Source organism: Salvelinus sp. IW2-2015, linkage group LG14, assembly GCF_002910315.2.
Source record: "Salvelinus sp. IW2-2015 linkage group LG14, ASM291031v2, whole genome shotgun sequence".
Lineage (NCBI taxonomy): Eukaryota > Metazoa > Chordata > Actinopteri > Salmoniformes > Salmonidae > Salvelinus > Salvelinus sp. IW2-2015.
Window position 1 is genome coordinate 6,171,733 of NC_036854.1, and position 20,029 is coordinate 6,191,761.

Genomic DNA, 20,029 nt, shown 5'->3' on the forward strand with positions numbered 1-20,029 from the left:
TCATACTTTATTCCAAATAATGTTTATTTTTTAAGAATTTGGTGCCACAAATTAGTGACGTTGATGACAACCAAAATGTATTTCATATGCAAAACCCAGTATTCGGAAACCTCCATAAGAAATTGTGAAATAAACAAGAATATTAACATGAATTATGAAATAAACAACAACCCAGGTGAGGGATTAGTAACGTGTCAATCAAAACAAAAAGCATTTCAACATGGATAGAAAAATATTTTTTGAAAACATTCATAATTACAATACAATCTAATTTCAATGCTTTTTTACCCCAATGTTTAAAGAGGAAAGGGACATGTCTGTGATATAGCTATTCTGTGTTCCTGTTTGTATCGGAGCAGATTAAGGTGCCTGCAACACCTATCCTATTCTATATGCTTTTGGCTGGCAACAGACTGGTCAGAATTGAATGATGGGTGACTGAGTCCATAGATAGATAGCGGGGCCACATTTCCATGGCAGCGTGTGGCCCTCAGCACTTCCCTCCCCCTGTGGAGGTAGAGCTGCAGACTGTCGACCTCCTCAGTTCAATTTTCATAGACTGGCACTCGGCTCGCGACTCTAACCGTGTCACAGTGGAGACACCTGTCACAACTGCCTTGCCTGTTTTCATACCTTTTGACATAGGGATTCGTGTGGCTGCGGCACGAGTTGACTGCACATCCGCCCCGGGCTGAAAGGAATCACACAACATAAGACAAAAGCGCAGACAGAAAATATATATTTTTTAAGTATTATCGTAAACTAGCACAAAAAAAAAAAATGATTTACTTTGTGTACATTTGGTGAAAACAAATTCAGGATGGCAAGCTATCAAATTGTATTTGTCACATGCGCCGAATATAACAGGTGTGGACCTTAACCTGAAATGCTTTCTTACAAGCTCTTAACCAACAATGCAGTTCAAGAAAGAGTTATAAAATATTTACTACATAAATTGAAGTAAAAAATAAATATACACTGCTCAAAAAAATAAAGGGAACACTTAAACAACACAATGTAACTCCAAGTCAATCACACTTCTGTGAAATCAAACTGTCCACTTAGGAAGCAACACTGATTGACAATAAATTCCACATGCTGTTGTGCAAATGGAATAGACAAAAGGTGGAAATTATAGGCAATTAGCAAGACACCCCCAATAAAGGAATGGTTCTGCAGGTGGTGACCACYGACCACTTCTCAGTTCCTATGCTTCCTGGRTGATGTTTTGGTCACTTTTGAATGCTGGCGGTGCTTTCACTCTAGTGGTAGCATGAGACGGAGTCTACAACCCACATAAGTGGCTCAGGTAGTGCAGTTCATCCAGGATGGCACATCAATGCGAGCTGTGGCAAAAAGGTTTGCTGTGTCTGTCAGCATAGTGCCCAGAGCATGGAGGCGCTACCAGGAGACAGGCCAGTACATCAGGAGACAGGCCAGTACATCAGGAGACGTGGAGGAGGCGGTAGGAGGGCAACAACCCAGCAGCAGGACCGCTACATCCGCCTTTGTGCAAGGAGGTGCACTGCCAGAGCCCTGCAAAATGACCTCCAGCAGGCCACAAATGTGCATGTTCTGCTCAAACGGTCAGAAACAGACTCCATGAGGGTGGTATGAGGGCCCGACGTCCACAGGTGGGGGTTGTGCTTACAGCCCAACACCGTGCAGGACGTTTGGCATTTGCCAGAGAACACCAAGATTGGCAAATTCGCCACTGGCGCCCTGTGCTCTTCACAGATGAAAGCAGTTCACACTGAGCACATGTGACAGACGTGACAGAGTCTGGAGACGCCGTGGAGAACGTTCTGCTGCCTGCAACATCCTCCAGCATGACCGGTTTGGCGTGGGTCAGTCATGGTGTGGGTGGGCATTTTCTTTGTGGGGCCGCACAGCCCTCCATGTGCTCGCCAGAGGTAGCCTGACTGCCATTAGGTACCGAGATGAGATCCTCAGACCCCTTGTGAGACCGTACGCTGACACATGCACATTTGTGGCCTGCTGGAGGTCATTTTGCAGGGCTCTGGCAGTGCACCTCCTTGCACAAAGGCGGAGGTAGCGGTCCTGCTGCTGGGTTGTTGCCCTCCTACGGCCTCCTCCACGTCTCCTGATGTACTGGCCTGTCTCCTGTAGCGCCTCCATGCTCTGGACACTACGCTGACAGACACAGCAAACCTTCTTGCCACAGCTCGCATTGATGTGCCATCCTGGATGAACTGCACTATCTGAGCCACTTGTCTGGGATGTAGACTCCGTCTCATGCTACCACTAGAGTGAAAGCACCGCCAGCATTCAAAAGTTACAAAAACATCAGCCAGAAAGCATAGGAACTGAGAAGTGGTCTGTGGTCACCACCTGCAGAACCACTCCTTTATTGGGGGTGTCTTGCTAATTGCCTATAATTTCCACCTTTTGTCTATTCCATTTGCACAACAGCATGTGAAATGTATTGTCAATCAGTGTTGATTCCTAAGTGGACAGTTTGATTTCACAGAAGTGTGATTGACTTGGAGTTACATTGTGTTGTTTAAGTGTTCCCTTTATTTTTTTGAGCAGTGTATATAAAAATACTAATAAAAAAGTTAACACTTGTTAGAACAGTGGTGCAGAATTACATGTAAATTAAAGAAATCAATTTACAGGTTCAAGAGGGATGACAAGAGTTGGCCATATTGGATATTGATTGTGATTAGAATTGCAATAGGATTAAAGTGCTGCATTTCTTATCCTTCAAAAAGCTTCCATCCATACAGAGCCTCTTTAAATCTAGCTGTATGAAAAACCACAATGTTACCATAGCTCACCTTTAACCCTTCACAGCATTAAGAAAGAGCATTGCAAAGCTAGCGTTCACAAAAATGATTTACATTGAGTTAACAGAACTTGGGAGAGGAGATTATACATTACAGTATGCTGTTCATATTGCTGATGTGCGGGTCAGCCCACTTTAGAAGTCAAACATCCAAATTGGTCATCACTGGTACATTTTCAGTTAAAAAGGGAGGAACATGTCAGTTTGTGCCAGTAGAAACAGATGTGTCAACACAAGACCCTTTGAGAGGGGCCTTTTTAAGGTGGGGATATGCGTGTCAATTCATTCCAGTGTTAGTATTGGTCATAGGTAAAAGGAGTGCATTTGATTTCGGTATACCTGGAAAGAGTGCTATCTAGGGAGCAGACACCACCTGATATCATTTTGAAACATTTCAGAAGCAACTGAAATATAAAAGATTGGATATCATTTAGATGGTTTGTCTGAAAAGAAAGTCACGTAATTGAAAAACTGTATTACTAACAACGATATAGAATGTATTCAGCATACCAGCTGAAAACGGCTACAGAAAATATACAATACAAAGCTTCTCTTTTAGTGAGACAGCCGATGTTCAAATCATCATTAAAGGGAGAGGGAGAGCTAAACGGCAGAAAGAACTTATGTAAATATACTCGATTTTGACTACTCACCACAGACTGAGTTGGCCTGGACGGTGCCAAGGTGATGGGGGTGATGGTGATGCTGCTGGTCAATTTGTTGGGGGTGGGCTTCCCAGGAGCGGTGGTGATGTTGCTGGGGTGACGCGGGGAGCGCAGCACCGTACCTGGGGGTGCCTCCTTGCTCTCTGTGCTCACACTAAGGGGCCTGACCGTCACTGTGGGGCTGCTACTGCTGACGTCTGATGGCCTCTTGAACTGAGGTCCCAGGTGGATGTGGATCTTGTTGTCCTCCGTGGTGGTGATTATGCTGGCGTTGGAGTTGTATTTTCTGACGGGCATAGGCAATGTCTGCTTCTCTGGGGTCACTTTGAACACAGCCCGGCCCATGGTGCTCATGTCATGGGGCTCTGGGGATGCGGAGGCAAAGGCCTCCGTCACAGGAGTGGTGCTCACTGTGATGATGGAGACGGGGGAGAGGGGTCTGTTCGAATCTGAGTAGGAGGAGCCCTTACTCCTATCTGGGGACTTGGCCCTGGAGATGGTGGTGATGGTGACTGGAGACTTGCACCGCTCAGGCCCCCCCATCACTCCCTCACCCGGCTTGCTCTTTGAGGACACGGTGGTGGGCTTGGGAACAATGGTGATGCGAGGCCTCTGCAGGCCCAGTGTGGGGATGATGGTGGCGCTGGAGAAGAAGTCCTCAGCACGAGGGCCGGTGATCTCCAAAGTGGCAGTGCTGTTCTCGTGATCGGGGGTTACTCGAATGTGCAACGGCTGGCCTGGCTTTTGGGACATGGACAGCTCTGGTGGACGAGGGGAGGAGTTCCCGTTGTCCTGAGGGGTTGGGGTCTTCTCTGGGGTGGTCTGAGTGATCGTCACTGCATCCTTCTTCTTCATCCAGGGGATCCATGATTTTCTCATGCCCAGCTCGGTGGTTGCTTGGGGGTAGCGCTCCAGCACAGTTACAGGCTTCTTCAGACCCCTCTGCCTCAGGTTGCTCATGATATGGTTCTCCTCCAGGACAGATTTCCTGATGAACACTGCAGGCGTGTCCTCCTCGGCAGGTTCACTGACCACCACGTCTGTCTGGACTGCGGTGGAGGTGACAGGGACGTCTACTATCCTCCTTCCATTCATACTGGGACGCAAGGCGCGGCTGTAGCGCTTGGTGACCTCCAGCTCTTTGGTGAGGTTGATCACTTCCTGGCTCAAGCTCTTCTTCTTGTCCTCCTCCTCTAGGAATCTCTGCTGGAGGAGGGAGTAGTCCACTTGCAGCTGGGAGAGCTGGTCCTCCTTGTTCATCAGCTCGTGGATCTTCTCTTTGAGGGCCTGGACTTCTGCCTGCAGGTCTCTGGTCCTTGCCTCCTCCATCTTGCAGCGCATCCTGAGCTCAGCCTCCTGGCTCACCGCCTCTCCCTTCTCTATGGCTTTGTTCCTGGCAGTCTGACTCTTCATTTCCTCCAGCAGCTGAGAGAGGGCATTGGCCCTGTCCTGCTCCATTCGAAACTTCTTCTCCAGTAAGTCGTACTCGTCCTCTGTCTTCATCAGGTCACCTTCCACCACCTCTAGCTGTTTGAGGCGGTTTTTTAGCCTTTCAATTTCCTGCGTTAGCTCCATGAATTTGTTTTCCTCGTCTGGGGGTCTCTTGCTGTCCTTATTGGCTTTGATTTTTAACAATACTTTTTCTGCCTCCTCTAGCCCGTCCATTCTTTTTTTCATTACGCCGACCTTGAAGCTAAGATCCCTGCACTTTTCCTCTTCACTTGCTAGTTTACTTTTCAGTTCATCTTTCTCTTTAGTAAGAGACGTCACTTTTACCTCCATTTCTGATTTCAGTCTGAGGAGCTTTTTGCTCTCCTCAATCAACTTTTCGGTGACCTCCATAACTTTACTCTGCTCAGTTTTGAACATTTTATTTAAATCATCGCTCTTTAGCTCCTCCTGTTTTATTCTCTCAGTCATGTTCCTTCTCTCATCCACTAGTATCACTGTAAATGACTTCAGCTTCATCAGGTCATCCTTTAGGCCCATCTCTGCCTTCTCAAGTCTCGACTCAGAGTTCTCCAGTTCTTTCACACGGGTTTTCACTGTGTCCAGCTCACCAGCCAAGTCCTTTGCCAGTCCTTTCTCTCTTTCTATGTTAATATGAAGTGTTGCACACTCTGATTTGCTCGTGTTGAAAGCCCTCTCCAGTTTCTCCAGATCCACCATTCTCTTCTGCAGTTTCTCCACCTCCAGCCTCAGCTCCCGGCCGGTGGTCTCCTCGTCCTGCAGCCTTTTCCTCAACTCTCTGGCCTGGCTCTCCGTCTTGGTGATCTCCTCATCCTTGCCCTCCATCTCCAGGACTCTCTTGCGCAGGGTCTCCAGCTCTGCCATGAGGCTGGAGTTCCCACACTCCCCCTTGCTGATCTTGTCCCTTAGCTCCAGGAGGTCCTCCTCTGACTTCTGTAGTGCCTTGTTGTTCTCCTCCAGCTCCTCGATCCTGTGGGCCAGGCCTGCCAGCTTCAGGCGGAGCTGACGGCCCTGGGACTCCTGGTTGGCCAGCTTGGCAGTCATCTCCTCATGCTCCTGGGTGAACTTGGCAGCTTTGCACTCCAGCTCCGCCTCTAACCTAAGGACCTTCTGGGCGTCCTCTTTGGCGGTGCCGTGTACAGCGGCCAGACGCTGTTCTCTCTCCTGGAGCTTGCAGCTGAGGTCCTGGACCTTCTGGCTCTGCTGGTCGATCTGCTCAATGTGAAGCTGCCGCTCATCCACCAGCATCAGAGCAAAGGACTTGAGTTTGACCAGCTCCTCACGGACCTTTTCTAGCCTCCTGCTGTGATCCTTGTCTTTACGAGCCTGGTACGCCTTCTCCTGCTCCAGCAGCCTCTTTAATCTGGGAGAGAGCGAGAAGAGGGGGGGGAGAGAGAAAGTGACAGACACAGAGAGCGAGAGAGATGAAGTGTGATTGAAATGTAAATTCTCAATTTGATAGGCTTTATTCAGATGTTTCACCTGATGATAATAATAAATCCCCCTCTGTATTAAGAGACCGTGAAACTGTATCTACTACGCTGTTCCTGCTGATGTAATTACAGTATACAGGAACAATGTAGGCCTGTTCCTGTACACTGCTACATAGTACTTACAAATATTGAACCTTTGATTTTGTAAACTACAAATAGTCCGGGAAAAAAGAATTTCAATAAAAATAAAAAGTATTTGAACTCTTAAAATGTCTCACAAATCTCCAAAGTTAAGTAACATTTCCCAGAGTAGAGGAGCCTGACCAGACTCAGAATGAGTGCCTTATCCCCAGCCCAAAACCCCGTGGGCAGTGGTGAGATCCCGGATGGGAGGTAGGCAAACAGAAGAAAAGGCATGATAGAAGAGGAAACAAAGGAGGGGGTGGGGGGCAGATTAGAAGCCTGAACCCTCATATGATTCTCCCAACAGGGGCAACACTGCCCTTCACACTGAGCAAAGTACCACAATAGAGACATGCTAGCTAAACTGTAAAAAACACAACCAGTGTCCTTAACACGGAGTGAACCTTAACGGAATAATGTGAGTAGATATTTAACTAATCTCTGCGGGAGTCTCTCTGTGCAACTGCTATAGTGTGTCTGCTGCCTACAACAGGTCCCTTCCATATGGTTCTCACAACCACACTAGAAACTCAGTGCATAATCAGGAGCGAGTCCTGATCATTGTCCGCTGTTGCTTTGCATTACAAACAAATGTTCCACCAGCAGCCGGTCTAACAATGCACATGATACTGTAACAGCCAGACTACTCTGTTTCTTAAAGTTTCAACAGCTCAGACTTACCCAGTATTAGTCGGGATGGATTCACTAGGTCCTTGCGTGCTTTAGATAGTGCTGAGCTGTATTCAGGCAGGCATCTGCTCCCTCTCACTGTGTAGTGAGAAGGCCCCCAATCCACGAGGAATTGGCCATCAAATTCCAAACATGTCATCGATGGACAATGAAAGGTGAATTGTGTAAAATTATCCCTGCTCCACTAGCTGGTGGTGATGTCATCCCTCCTCCCATTTATGCCACAGAATGGTGCTGCCCTTGTTTGGCCACAGAGGGGTTCAAGCCAGGGGGGGGGGGGGGGGGGGGCTTTTCACACTATCTTTCCTGTTCCCCTGCTCTCTTCCCCCCCCCCTTTCTCCTCCAACGGAGAAGGGGAATTGTATTTGTGAGATTCAGTAGATTTGCAGCAGCCTTTTAGACCAAAGGTAAATGTATATAGAATTATACTATGTTAGCAGGGCTTCTTTCCACTTCCAACACACAAACTGTTGTCTTGCCTGACCCAATTGTTTCTTGTCCATCTTGCGACCAACCATGTTCCCATAGAAACAAGGCAACAATGCAAGGGGAAAGTTGTTGTTGTTTTGGGAACAATGTCACACTAGTGCCAGACTAGTTCATAATTGTCTGCCCCTTGAATGCAAAGAAGTAAATCCAAATTTCGATATTTGTAGGATGCTACGGCTACAGACATATTACAGTCGCAGTTGTAAATGAGAACTTGTTCTCAATTGGCCTACCTGGTTAAATAAAGGTGAAATAAAAAAATTAAACCGTGTAATTAATAGATGCCAGATCCTAAGTTGGTAAGGTAAAAGTGGACTTGTACATTTTCACAACGGGATGAATTTGCTGCACCAGAAGCCCAATCCTGCAGTGGATTCAGATATTTACAGCACTGCAGTGTTCTTCATTAAAATAACAGCTCACTCACCCAGCCCTATGGGCCCTGATGAAAAGTAGTGCACTATATAGGGAATTAGGGTGTCATTTCAGACACAGACCATAACTCCTGGCTGGGAGCAACACTTGTGGTCTTAAAGTGTGAAGTGTAATCATGCAAATACCACACGGATGATGTCACTGGTCATAAAACCTGTGTCACGAGGTCCAGGGTGGCCCTCACACAATCTGCCTGGCAGCTTGTCAAGCAGAAAATGCTTCAGATTAACAGCAATACAGGAGTCAATGGTTGCATGACCCAAATATTTACCATTAGCTACCACTGCATTTCAGGAAAGAGTATACAAGGCTACTTCAAAGTATCCAGATAATCTTAATGAGACCAAGTTGGCGTTCCTAATGGCACGTTTTTCCCTTTATAGCAAACTACTTCTGACCAGAGCCCATAGGCCCAATTATGATATGACATATAGTTCTGCAACAAGATACTCCCCCATTCTCAGTGGTGATGATAGTGTTTAGAATATGAGCCAGGTGTCATTTCACTGATTATCGTGGCATTATGAATAAGTCCTTTAGAAGGTGACCAGCATGTTTCCTGGTGGTCAGGGCTATTCATAGCCTCTTTGTTGACAGAGGCCCATCAGTGACGGCAAAGAAGGTCCAAAACCTCCTGTGGCCAAGCTAAGCCCACAGCAGAGACTGAACTAATGTCATACCAATTACAGTTACTATAACGATCACTATAACGAATCTTCAAACAGAAAGGAAGTCACATTTGAAAATAACTCTAATTGGAATACTTTCTTCATCTCGAACAGAATTAGCTTGTTGGATTTTTGTTTCAGTTTAATTAACAGATATGGTCATGTCAATATATTTTAATTTAGAGAAAATATACAGTATCCATTTCCACGTACGAAGAACGACTGACTGACCTCATAGAAAAGGAGTGTGAGAGGTTCCACCATGGTGAATGAAACAAACAAAGATCTAAGTGGCTTAGCAAAGTTCTCTCACTCCTCTGAGGACTGACTAGCATCCTTTCACAGGTGCTCAGGGTTGTCCACTATGACATCACCTGCAGTGAATCTCTGAGATGACTGCAGCTGGGAGGAATGTGTTATCACATGGTGCTGCGAACAGAGCGGGGGAGGTCATCGGTGACGGGTGGGGGCAACTGGAAATCTGTGCATCAGCGAGCACAAGAGCATGCAAGTATATAGTTTGCTACAGACTCACAGACAAAGCTCACATTTATAAAGTAGAATGCTACTTTATAAAAATCTTTCAAAACTCGAAACAGAGAACCAGAGAAGGACATCTACTCACCAAATGAGTAATGCTTTTGAGGTAACAATACATTTGGAGATGGATTATAATAATTGGCATGCATTTGAATTGTGCAGAGGTCACAAGTCTTATTTCACGTTTCTGAATGTGACCCACTCAAACAAAATATGAATATAAAACCTCCAAATCTAATATTACAACATTTCATATTTTCAACACTCCCTCTACTATTTGCCTAGAGGCTCCATCCACATAAACCTAGCTAAAGGCTTTAACTAAATGTATGTACGGTTGTTGGTCAGCCTGATGTTCCCAACTTTCTTAACACTGGCGATTTCAAAAAGGTAATAAGACTGAGGTCATCGGCCGTCATCTCCATGCTACGTCCGACAGACCGTTAAACGTCGACTTATTCACCAGTTCACTGAACCAGCCATTCTACATGTCCTCAGCACAGAAAAACAAAGTGAATCTCAGGTTGAAAACAGGAGTAGGGTGACATTGCCCCTAGATGCTGATCGTGGGTCAGTTTTGCATTTCCCCCACTAATAGTTAAAGTTAGGATTTACTGTCTGGCAGTGTAGATAATGTCCGCAAGTAAAGGTTGACCTTCCAATTACACTGAACAGAAATATAAATGCAACATGTAAAGTGTTTGTCCCATGTTTCATGAGCTGAATTAAAAGATCCATGAAGTGTTCCCATATGCACATAAAGCTTATTTCTCTCAAACTGGGCACACATTTGTTTACATCCCTGTTAGTGAGTATTTCTCCTAAACACAGGTGCTCCTTGTGCAGGGGACAATAAAAGCCCACTTTAAAATTTACAGTTTTGTCACACCACATTTAAAAAAAAAAAAATGGCAGTACATCCGTCGAGCCTCACAACCATAGACCACGTGTAACCATGCTAGCCAAGGACCTCCACTTCTTCACCTGCGGGATCATCGGAGACCAGCCACCCAGATAGCTGATGAAACTGTGGGTTTGCACAACAGAAGATTTTCAGCACAAACTGTCAGAAACCGCCTCAGGAAAGCTCATCTGTGTGCTCATCGTCCTCAACAGGGTCTTGACCTGATTTCAGTTTGGCGTCGAAACAGATTTCAGTGGGCAAATGCTCACCTTTGATAGCCACTGGCACGCTGGAGAATCCCGGTTTCAATTGTACCGGGCAGATGGCAGACAGCATGTATGCAAGCATTTATTTATTTTTGGTACTTTTTATCCCGTTTTTCTCCCCAATTTCATGATATCCAATTGGAAGTTACAGTCTTGTCCCATCGCTGCAACTCCCGTACGGACTCGGGAGAGGGGAAGGTCGAGAGCCATGCATCCTCCGAAACACGACCCCGCCAAGCCGCACTGCTTCTTGACACACTGCTCACTTAACCTGGAAGCCAGCCGCACCAATTTGTTGGCGGAAACACTGTACAGCTGGAGACAGAAGTCAGCGTGCATGCACCTGGCCGCCACAAGGAGTAACAATGAAATGAAAATAATGAAATAACACATATGTAATAATGTATTAACCAAAAAGTGTTAAAACAAAAGATTTTAGATTCTTCAAAGTAGCCACCCTTTTTCTTGATGACAACTTGGCACACTCTTGGCATTCTCTCAACCAGCTTCATGAGGAATGCTTTTCCTAATGACAAAAAAAAAGAACCAAAGTAGTTCACTAAGGCCTTTCCTGGTCCTGTATTAGCGGACTGATACTGTAGACATCTGTAGCGTGTGCCAAAAAATTATCCGCCACCACATCCCCAAAATTCTTCCTGCGGCTGTGGGGCAGCATTTTCCAGTTCCCGCCAATATCCAGCCATTGAAAAAGAGTCTGACAATATTCCACAGGCAACGATCAACAGCCTGATCAACGCGACTGGTTTTCTGATCCACCCCACTACATTTTTAAGGTATCTGTGACCAGTCATGTGAAATCCATAGATTAGGGCCTAATGAATTTATTTAAATTGACTGATTCTTATATGAACTGTTACTCAAAATCTTTGAAATTGTTGCATGTTGTGTTAAAATAGGCTACGCCACGTGTGCATTGTTCCAAAATGCAATTAGCGGGAACACACTGTTCTGGAAAGCACACTGCATATGCCAGTGGTTTCCTGTGACGGAGATGAAAATATTTTAGAATTTTAGAAAGAGGGGAGATCTAAAGATGCAACAACTAGCATGGTTTGCTAATATGATTAGGATTGTCTCTTTGGCTGCTGGACAATGAAAGAGGGTTGATTTGAAAACCAATAGGACTTGATAGAAATGCTAGTTTAATAATTCCCTTAACATTTCTGTGGTCTGATTTTGGCTAGTGTACTCTTAAACAAGGTAAGACATGCTTCATAAAATGACATATAACCTCCAGGTTTTATCCAATTAAGTTTATGGTTTAATACTTTCAAATTTTTTGACTGCCTATGCTCTGATTGCAGGGTGGGTGATGTGTGCAGTGTGCAACATGCGCTGGCCAGTGGCCTCTCTCTCCACTCTTGTGAACTAACCATGCCTCGCATGTCAGAATCAAGCCTTTAAATATTAATGTTAATAATCCTACATTATATTTGTCAAACATTACTGCAGTTTAGCCTTTATGTAACTAAAAGCCTGAAAGTGTGGCTACATTTCCTGGCACCTCCCTCATATCATCATCGGTGTGGACATCACCTAGGATGCACTTTAATTTTTGTACAGCTAACTGCCAAAATAAAGGAAACACCAACAAAGTGCCTTGGCATAGATTCTACAAGTGTTTGGAAAGCTTTTTATACATGACCCTAGGCATAATTGCTTAACTCAGGAACCACACCTGCTTTCAATATACTTTGTATCCCTCATTTCCTCAAGTTCTCCATTATTTTGTCCGTTAACTGTACGTTTATGCAAAATAGATTTGAATGTTATTCTAATTGGCCTTTTTAGAGGCACGTGTGTGAATTTCTAGCTCCGTTGACAGCCCTATTTCTTTATTTTATTAGTACTCTTATTAGCCTTTTAAATCCCTGAATGACCTAGGGTCTGGAGTAGACACACATTGGCAAATCAAAACTAAAACAAACAAAGTATTTTATTTTGGGATGGTCATCTTCAGTTTGGGATGCTTGAAATTGCACTTCAGGACGATTCTGGGACGGTGATGAAAAAAAGTTATTCTCAAGCCCTGGGTATCTATATTCACGAGTGCGCCAGTGTATACATGTTTTGAATGTTGAAAACGAGTAAAGGTTTATGAACATTTCATAAATGTATTGCTATGTTGTGTAACTAGCAAACTATTGGATATGAGATACTAAAAACTGTTTGGTTGGCTATTTTAGCTAGACTAACATTAGCTAGCTAGCTAAGCTAGCACTGTATCTGGATCTTCCCCTTTTCAACTGCAGTTTCAGATGAACAGCACTCAGTGAGTCAGTGTCTGCCTTTCTGAAAAAGTAGCTAGTAGAGAGGTCAATGCCAAAGAGGAGAAAAGTGTAGGACATAAGATTTTTGGGGGGAGTGCAGAGGACTAAGTAAATAAATGAATGGCTACATAGCTAGCTAGCTACGTGGAATAATGTATAATAGACTGGTACTATGTAGTCAGCTAGCCAGCTATATTGCCAGACAGTAAATCAATAATTTAGCTAATAAAAGCAGAACTTAATTCATGTTAATAAGCTAACCCCATCATTGTTAAGGCCAGACATTTGTGTCATATGATGGTATTTGGTCATATGATTATTGCAGGGTTCAAAGACAGTGGAGAGAGAGAAATCCCCGCCCATGTTGAGGCAGGGTAAAAACGAACAGGTCATCATGTGAGAATTTGAGTTAAGGGCACTATCAGTTAAATTCCTCATCTCTACAGTTGTTGCCTGCATTCTGATTTCATTTGATTGTCATGGCAGGGGTCAGAGAGTCAGTAGAGAGAGGGAGCGCACCGCCCATGTTGAGGCACAGGGAGAGGATGAACAGGTCATCAGGTGAGAATTTGGATTTTAAGTTAACACAAATAAAATAAAGCATTTCTACAGATTTTCAGCACCATTCTCTGCAGTTCCTCTGTGGAGATGGGAGAACCTTCCAGAACGAAAACCATCTCTGTAGCACTCCACCAATCAGGCCTTTATGGTAGAGTGGCTAGACGGAAGCCACTCCTCAGTACAAGGCACATGACAGCCCGCTTGGAGTTTGCCAAAAGGCACCTAAAGGACTTTCATACCATGAGAAAAAAATATTATCTGGTCTGATGAAACCAAGATTGAACTCTTTGGCCTGAATGCCGAGGAAACCTATCACCATCCCCAGAGTGAAGCATGGTGGTGGCAGCATCTTGCTGTGGGGATGTTTTTCAGCGGCAGGGACTGGGAGACTAGCCAGGATCGAGTCAAAGATGAACGGAGCAAAGTACAGAGTAGAGGTCGACCGATTAATCGGGTCCGATTTCAAGTTTTCATAACAATCGGAAATCGGTATTTTTGGGCGCCGACTTACCGATTTTTTTTTTTTTTTTACACCTTTATTTAACTAGGCAAGTCAGTTAAGAACACATTCTTATTTTCAATGATGGCCTAGAAACGAGGCAGAACGACAGATTTTTAACCTTGTCAGCTCGGGGGATCCAATCTTGCGACCTTACAGTTAACTAGTCCAATGCTCTAACACCTGATTACATTGCACTCCACGAGGAGCCTGCCTGTTAGCGAATGCAGTAAGCTAAGGTAAGTTGCTAGCTAGCATTAAACTTATCTTATAAAAAACAATCAATCAATGACTGTCATTGCTCCAATGTGTACTTAACCAAAAACATCAATGCCTTTCTTAAAATCAATACACAAGTATATATTTTTAAACCTGCATATTTAGCTAAAAGAAATCCAGGTTAGCAGGCAATATTAACCAGGTGAAATTGTGTCATTTCTCTTGCGCTCATTGCACGCAGAGTCAGGGTATATGCAACAGTTTGGGCCGCCTGGCTCTTAGCGAACTAATTTGCCAGAATTTTACGTAATTATGACAACATTGAAGGTTGTGCAATGTAACAGAAATATTTAGACTCATGGATGCCACCCGTTAGATAAAATACGGAACGGAATAAACGTTTTGTTTTCAGGGTGATAGTTTCCGGATTAGTCAAAGGTATATGGTTTAGAGAGAAATAGTCGACATGTTATAATTCCTGTGATAACTTGCGGCTGAATTTGAAAGGGGTTCCTTCGTTATTTTACCGTTCATGTCTTCCATAGAGAATGTCTTGATCTACTTCAAATAAGGTCAGGCTTAAACCGCCTCGACGTTTTGATACCCGTGTAAATCTCACTAGGATAAGGTAACGTTTGTCAACATATTCTCATAAATCCACTCTACAAAAAAATGTATCTTCGCTTATATTTAGCCAATATTGATCAGAGTTACCTTGTCCTATGGATATCTACACAGTTATACAATTGGCACGGTGCTGTAAGCCTACACGAAACACAGACCTTATTTTAAGTGAATCTAAAAATATCGGAACCGCTTTTCAGATTTTGCTAGAAGGTGTCATGGGAATTATGACTCGCACTTTGGTTGTCAATTCTTATCATGCCCATTATTAAAATAGGATTTCCTGCATATAGAAATTAAAGTTTTTGTTTTCAACATTCATCACAGGTAACTTAAACTCTATTTTTATTCAAACAGTTGAGAGTATTTGTCTCCTAAGCAGACTCTTCAGTATCATTGTCACTTCAGAGCTGTGTGTGTGTGTGTATTTATGTATTATATTAAGTTAAAATAAAAGTGTTCATTGTTCATTCAGTATTGTTGCAATTGTCATTATTACAAAAATGTGTGTGTGTGTGTGTGTGTGTATGATATATATTTTTTCTTTCTTCATACTTTTTAAAATTAAAAATCGGCCGATTAATCGGTATCGGCTTTTTTTGTCCTCCAATAATCGGTATCGGCATTGAAAAATGATAATCGGTCGACCTCTAGTACAGAGATCCTTGATGAAAACCTTCCAACAGGACAACGACCCTAAGCACACAGGCAAGGCAACACAGAAGTGGCTTCAGGACAAGTCTTGGAATGTCCTTGAGTGGCACAGCCAAAGCCCGGACTTGAACATCTGTAAAGCTGGCTTTGATAATAGCTAGTGCCTACGCAGCCGCCTTTCTGCAGACATCTTTTAATCTCAATTCAGACTAGATATTTAGAGTGTTTGGAAAAGTTGGTCACAAATTGAGGAAGATTTTAACATCATTCTGTACACATATTTACATCTGTACTGTTCTTCAACTACATTGCCTTCAGAAAGTATTCATACCCCTTGACTTATTCAACGTTGTTACAGCCTGGATTCAAAATTTAAAAAAAATCCTCAACCATCTACACACAATAACCCATAATGACAAAGTGAAAACATGTTTCTAAAATGTTTTGCTAATTTATTGAAAATGATATGTAAATTAGGTATTTCTGTATAAGTATTCACACCCCTGAGTCAATAGATGTTATTATCACCTTTGGCAGCGATTACAACTTTGAGTCTTTCTGGGTAAGTCTAAGAGATTTGCACAGCTGGATTGTACAAAATGTTCACATTCTTAAAATAGTTATTAAAGCTCTGTACAGTTGGTTGTTGATAATTGCTAGACTTGCCATAGATTTTCAAGCCTATTTTAAGTGAAACCTGTAACTAGGCCACTCAGGAACATTCAATGTCTTATTGGTAAGCAACTCCAGTGTATATTTGGCCTTATACAACGGGTGGGTCTAATCCTGAATGCTGATTGGTTGAAAGCGCATTCCAGCCGGTGTCTATTCCACAAGTTACCACCGGCGAAATCTATAATGTTAAAATGCCTATTTACTCTGTTCCATCTGACTGCGCAATCCACTGTCTCATCAGCCCAGGCAGAGAAGTTCTAAACGTAATCTCCACTATAAAAAGCATCTAGACATTTTCACATATCTTTTCGACTAACATTTAGTTTTCAACAGCGGAGATTTGTATAAACCTTGCTGTAGGTCTCTCCGACATTTGTAACATTGTTTCAATATTCAAATTCGATCTCCAACTGTCCCATAGTAATGAACGTGTAGGGGTCAGGAGTCAGAACGTGACAGAAAGGCAGGCAGCGTTTCTCAGCCAGTCGAAATCATGAATCAGATGGCATAATTTTTATGGATATATAGAAAAAAATGTCAATTGGAAAAAAAGGTAAAACGAAGTGCAGCTAGTTTGCAGTCTTTCCAGCTTCAGTTTGAAGTTGTGTTAGCTGTGTTGTTGCCTTGCTCATCTGAACAGTGTCCTAATGATAGAGCACAACACACATGCCAATATAGCTTCCAAACACTGGCTTCTCGGGCATTATCACTTAATTGTGTTTTAGGTTATTGTCCTGCCTAAATGTGAATTTGTCTTCCAGTGTCTGTTGGAAAGCAGACAACCAGGTTTTCCTCTAGGATTTTGCCTGTGCTTAGCGCTATTCCGTTAATTTTTTTATCAAACTCCCTAGTCCTTGCCGATGACAAGCATACCCATAACATGATGCAGCCACCACGCTTGAGAAAATGAAGAGTGGTACTCAGTGATGTGTTGGATTTGCCCCAAACATAACGCTTTGAATTCAGGAAATAGTTCATTGCTACGTTGTTGATCAATCCTCAGTTGTCATCTATCACAATCAACAGCCATTAAATGCTGTAAGCACCATTGGCCTCATGGTGAAAACTGAGCAGTTTCCTTCCTTTCAGGTAATGAATAACTTCACCATGCTCAAAGGGATATTCAATGTCTGCTATATTTTACCCATCTACCAATAGGTGCCTTTCTTTGCGAGGCATTGGAAAACCTCCCTGGTCTTTGTGGTTGAAATCCACTACTCGACTGAGGGACCTTTCAGATAATTGTATGTGTGGGGTACAGAGATGAAGTAGTCATTCAAAAATCATGTTAAACACTTATTTAACACAGAGTACATGTGACTTGTTAAGCAAATCTTTACTCCTGAACCTATTTAGGCTTGCCATAACAAAGGGGTTGAATAAAAATGTCTAAAAACATAATTACACTTTGACATTATGGGGTACTGTGTATAGGCCAGTGACACAAAATATAAATGTAATCAATTTTAAATTCAGGCTTTAACTAAATGTGGAAAAAGTCAAGGGGTGTGACAACCTTCTGAAGGCACTATGTGTTTTTGTAAAATTTTCAGTGGACATTTTGGAAATATAGTCATTGTGTATAGAGTTCTTTGGTTTGTTTAACTTTGCAATCAATGGTGTTGGCATACATTTAAAATTCTGTTACCATGGAATTGCCCAGATACAAATGTGACCAATGAAGGTATATAAATGTCCTAAACAACATATGAACAGGCAATTCATTCTAGCACAAGTAAAACAAGGTCAATTATAAGTGACAAATGATTTGCATACACAGCGATTAATTTGGCAATGCTGGGCAGGTTTTCGCTTGTGGACGAGGTCATACACAACAGTTGTTCCTCAAATAGGAACTGGGACATCCATCTGTTCCTTACATAAGACTACTAATCAATTAGCATGCAACCCACTGTCAAAACACTAAAATATTTTCATGTTGTGGGTAAATGGTTCAGTGAGGCATGAGGTCTTTCAATTGGGGAATGTTTTACACCTGGAGTAGAACTAGCTGTGCATAGTACTGTGTGAGCTAGCAGTGTTCTGATGGTGAGGAACCATTCATCATCATGCATTATCAGATAGACTGAGCCTTATCAGATTACTCTAGTGTTGGGTATAGATGATGTCAGTGCTCTGTCCTGACTTGCAGGTCTTGAGGTACTGTCAGACAGTCTGTGTCCCAAATGGCACCCTATTTCCTACATAGTGCAATGCTTTTGACCGTGGCCTACGGGCCCTGGTTGAAAGGAGTGCACTACATAGGGAATTGGGTACCACTGAGGCACTGTACTGGGGGGCCAGGTTAGATTTGACATCTGGATTCCACCTTTGTTATGAGCCTCATAAATTCCACCTGGGAACATCTTGCTGGTATCGGATTTTTTTATCTCTTCTTCATCCTTGTTTTAAAGCCATAGTCAAACTCAGTTGGTCTCAAAGGAGGCTAAAATGATTTGATGGGTAAATCGCAGCTCGTGACAGTTATTATATATCTATGAAGGCAAATGGGTATCATAACTTTTTAACAACCATGCCATAAAATAATGATATATTCTATGTAATACTGCCATATTACTGTAAATCATAGTTGTAGCAATGTATACTTCATCATGTCAGTACCTCTTCTACATATGTGCTGTGTCCAATAACAATTGTTAGGTCATTGTGGTCTAATGACCTAACAACTAACAGAGTGGCACTATCATTGTTCACTGGTTAAGTCTATTCATCACTCTATCGAGCATTGACTCTGTTCAAGCCCTTTTGAGGGGTTCTCTAGCTTGGGTGTCGACATGCTACATCTGGGCTCTGAAACTGCCTCAGCGTCTCTTTGTCCCTGGGTCTTTGTCTGGTATTGTTTGGGCTTGCTTCCCCGTGTGCTCTAAATTAAAAACATTTACTGGTGCTCCCAACTGAAGGTTAGGAGCACAACATAAAATCTAGGAGCACCAGAACATATGCTTTGGGAATGAGATATAGCATATTGGACCTATATGAACTCTAGCTACTTTTGAAGCATGTTATGCTCTATAAAACGAATAACGCTCTATAAAAATGTTGATACAAAAACCTGTCATGGAATTTACAAAGTAATTCATGGAATATTAGGTTTCTACATTGTGGAAAAGTACTACATATTGAGATGTGTTACATTAAATGCTGCACTGTCTCTCTAAGAGCGTCAAGTTGTGAGTGATGACATGCAAGAGATCAGTCATTCATTGCTATGATCATTGGTCTTCTAAAGAAGCTATCCCTTTTCCTTTCTTTCTGTGCCCCCAAATGTTTAGATACAGTATACCGGTAAAGTAACCTGGTTGTTAGCTAGCTAATGAGGTATGTTTGGCCGGCAGTGTTTCTGTACTGCATGCGCAATAGCAGAGTTTGCAAAACACCACCCGATTGATACAAATCATCATATAATTCTTCCAGGTAAGCCTACTTTGCCGTTAACATTCATTTGTTTTATGGGAAAGCCTTTAGCTAACCGGCGACACAAAGTGGTAGACACAGGCATTGTATGAATCTGCGCTAGTTTTTTTCTCAAGGGCACTCGGAAACAACTGCACATTGAAGCCCATCATTACAACAAATATTATCTGGGTGATTTCTTTCCTGGTTGCACTGGTGCTACCAAAATAAAATGTCAGGTCACACAGCAAAATATCTAGGAGCATGAGATCAAAATGGTCACACTTTAGAGCACTGCGGGCCTTGTAATTTGCAGAGTGCAGTGACAGATTGGCACACAACCAATTGTAACATGATGTAATAACTCATTTGCGTACTGCAGCTACCTCAAGGTGGGGGGCAGGGGCTCTGGGGGCCCCAAACCCCAAAAATATATAAACACGTCATAAGCCATGGAAAAGTGTGTAAAATAGTCATGGCAAAACATGGCAATATGTGTTGCAGTTAATTAGCTTTAAAACAGTAAAATTTTCTCTGACT

General features: G+C 43.0%; 1 protein-coding gene across 6 annotated transcripts in view; it reads right to left on the reverse strand.

Annotated features, from left to right (window-relative positions):
- The window catches only part of LOC111972706 (filamin-A-interacting protein 1), a 47,566-nt gene that overhangs the window by 7,480 nt on the left and 20,057 nt on the right, over window positions 1-20,029 (reverse strand). For 3 of the 6 annotated variants that reach the window (XM_023999751.2, XM_023999756.1, XM_023999755.2), the window contains 2 exons: window positions 3,463-6,307; window positions 1-691 (listed from right to left, as the gene is read on the reverse strand). In XM_023999751.2, the coding sequence (XP_023855519.1) occupies window positions 491-691; window positions 3,463-6,307 (3,046 nt within the window). In that variant the 3' untranslated portion in view covers window positions 1-490. Of the gene's footprint in view, window positions 692-3,148; window positions 3,214-3,462; window positions 6,308-7,241; window positions 7,435-20,029 lie in introns of those variants that run through there. The other 3 variants (XM_023999752.2, XM_023999757.1, XM_023999754.2) reach the window with 3 other exon arrangements.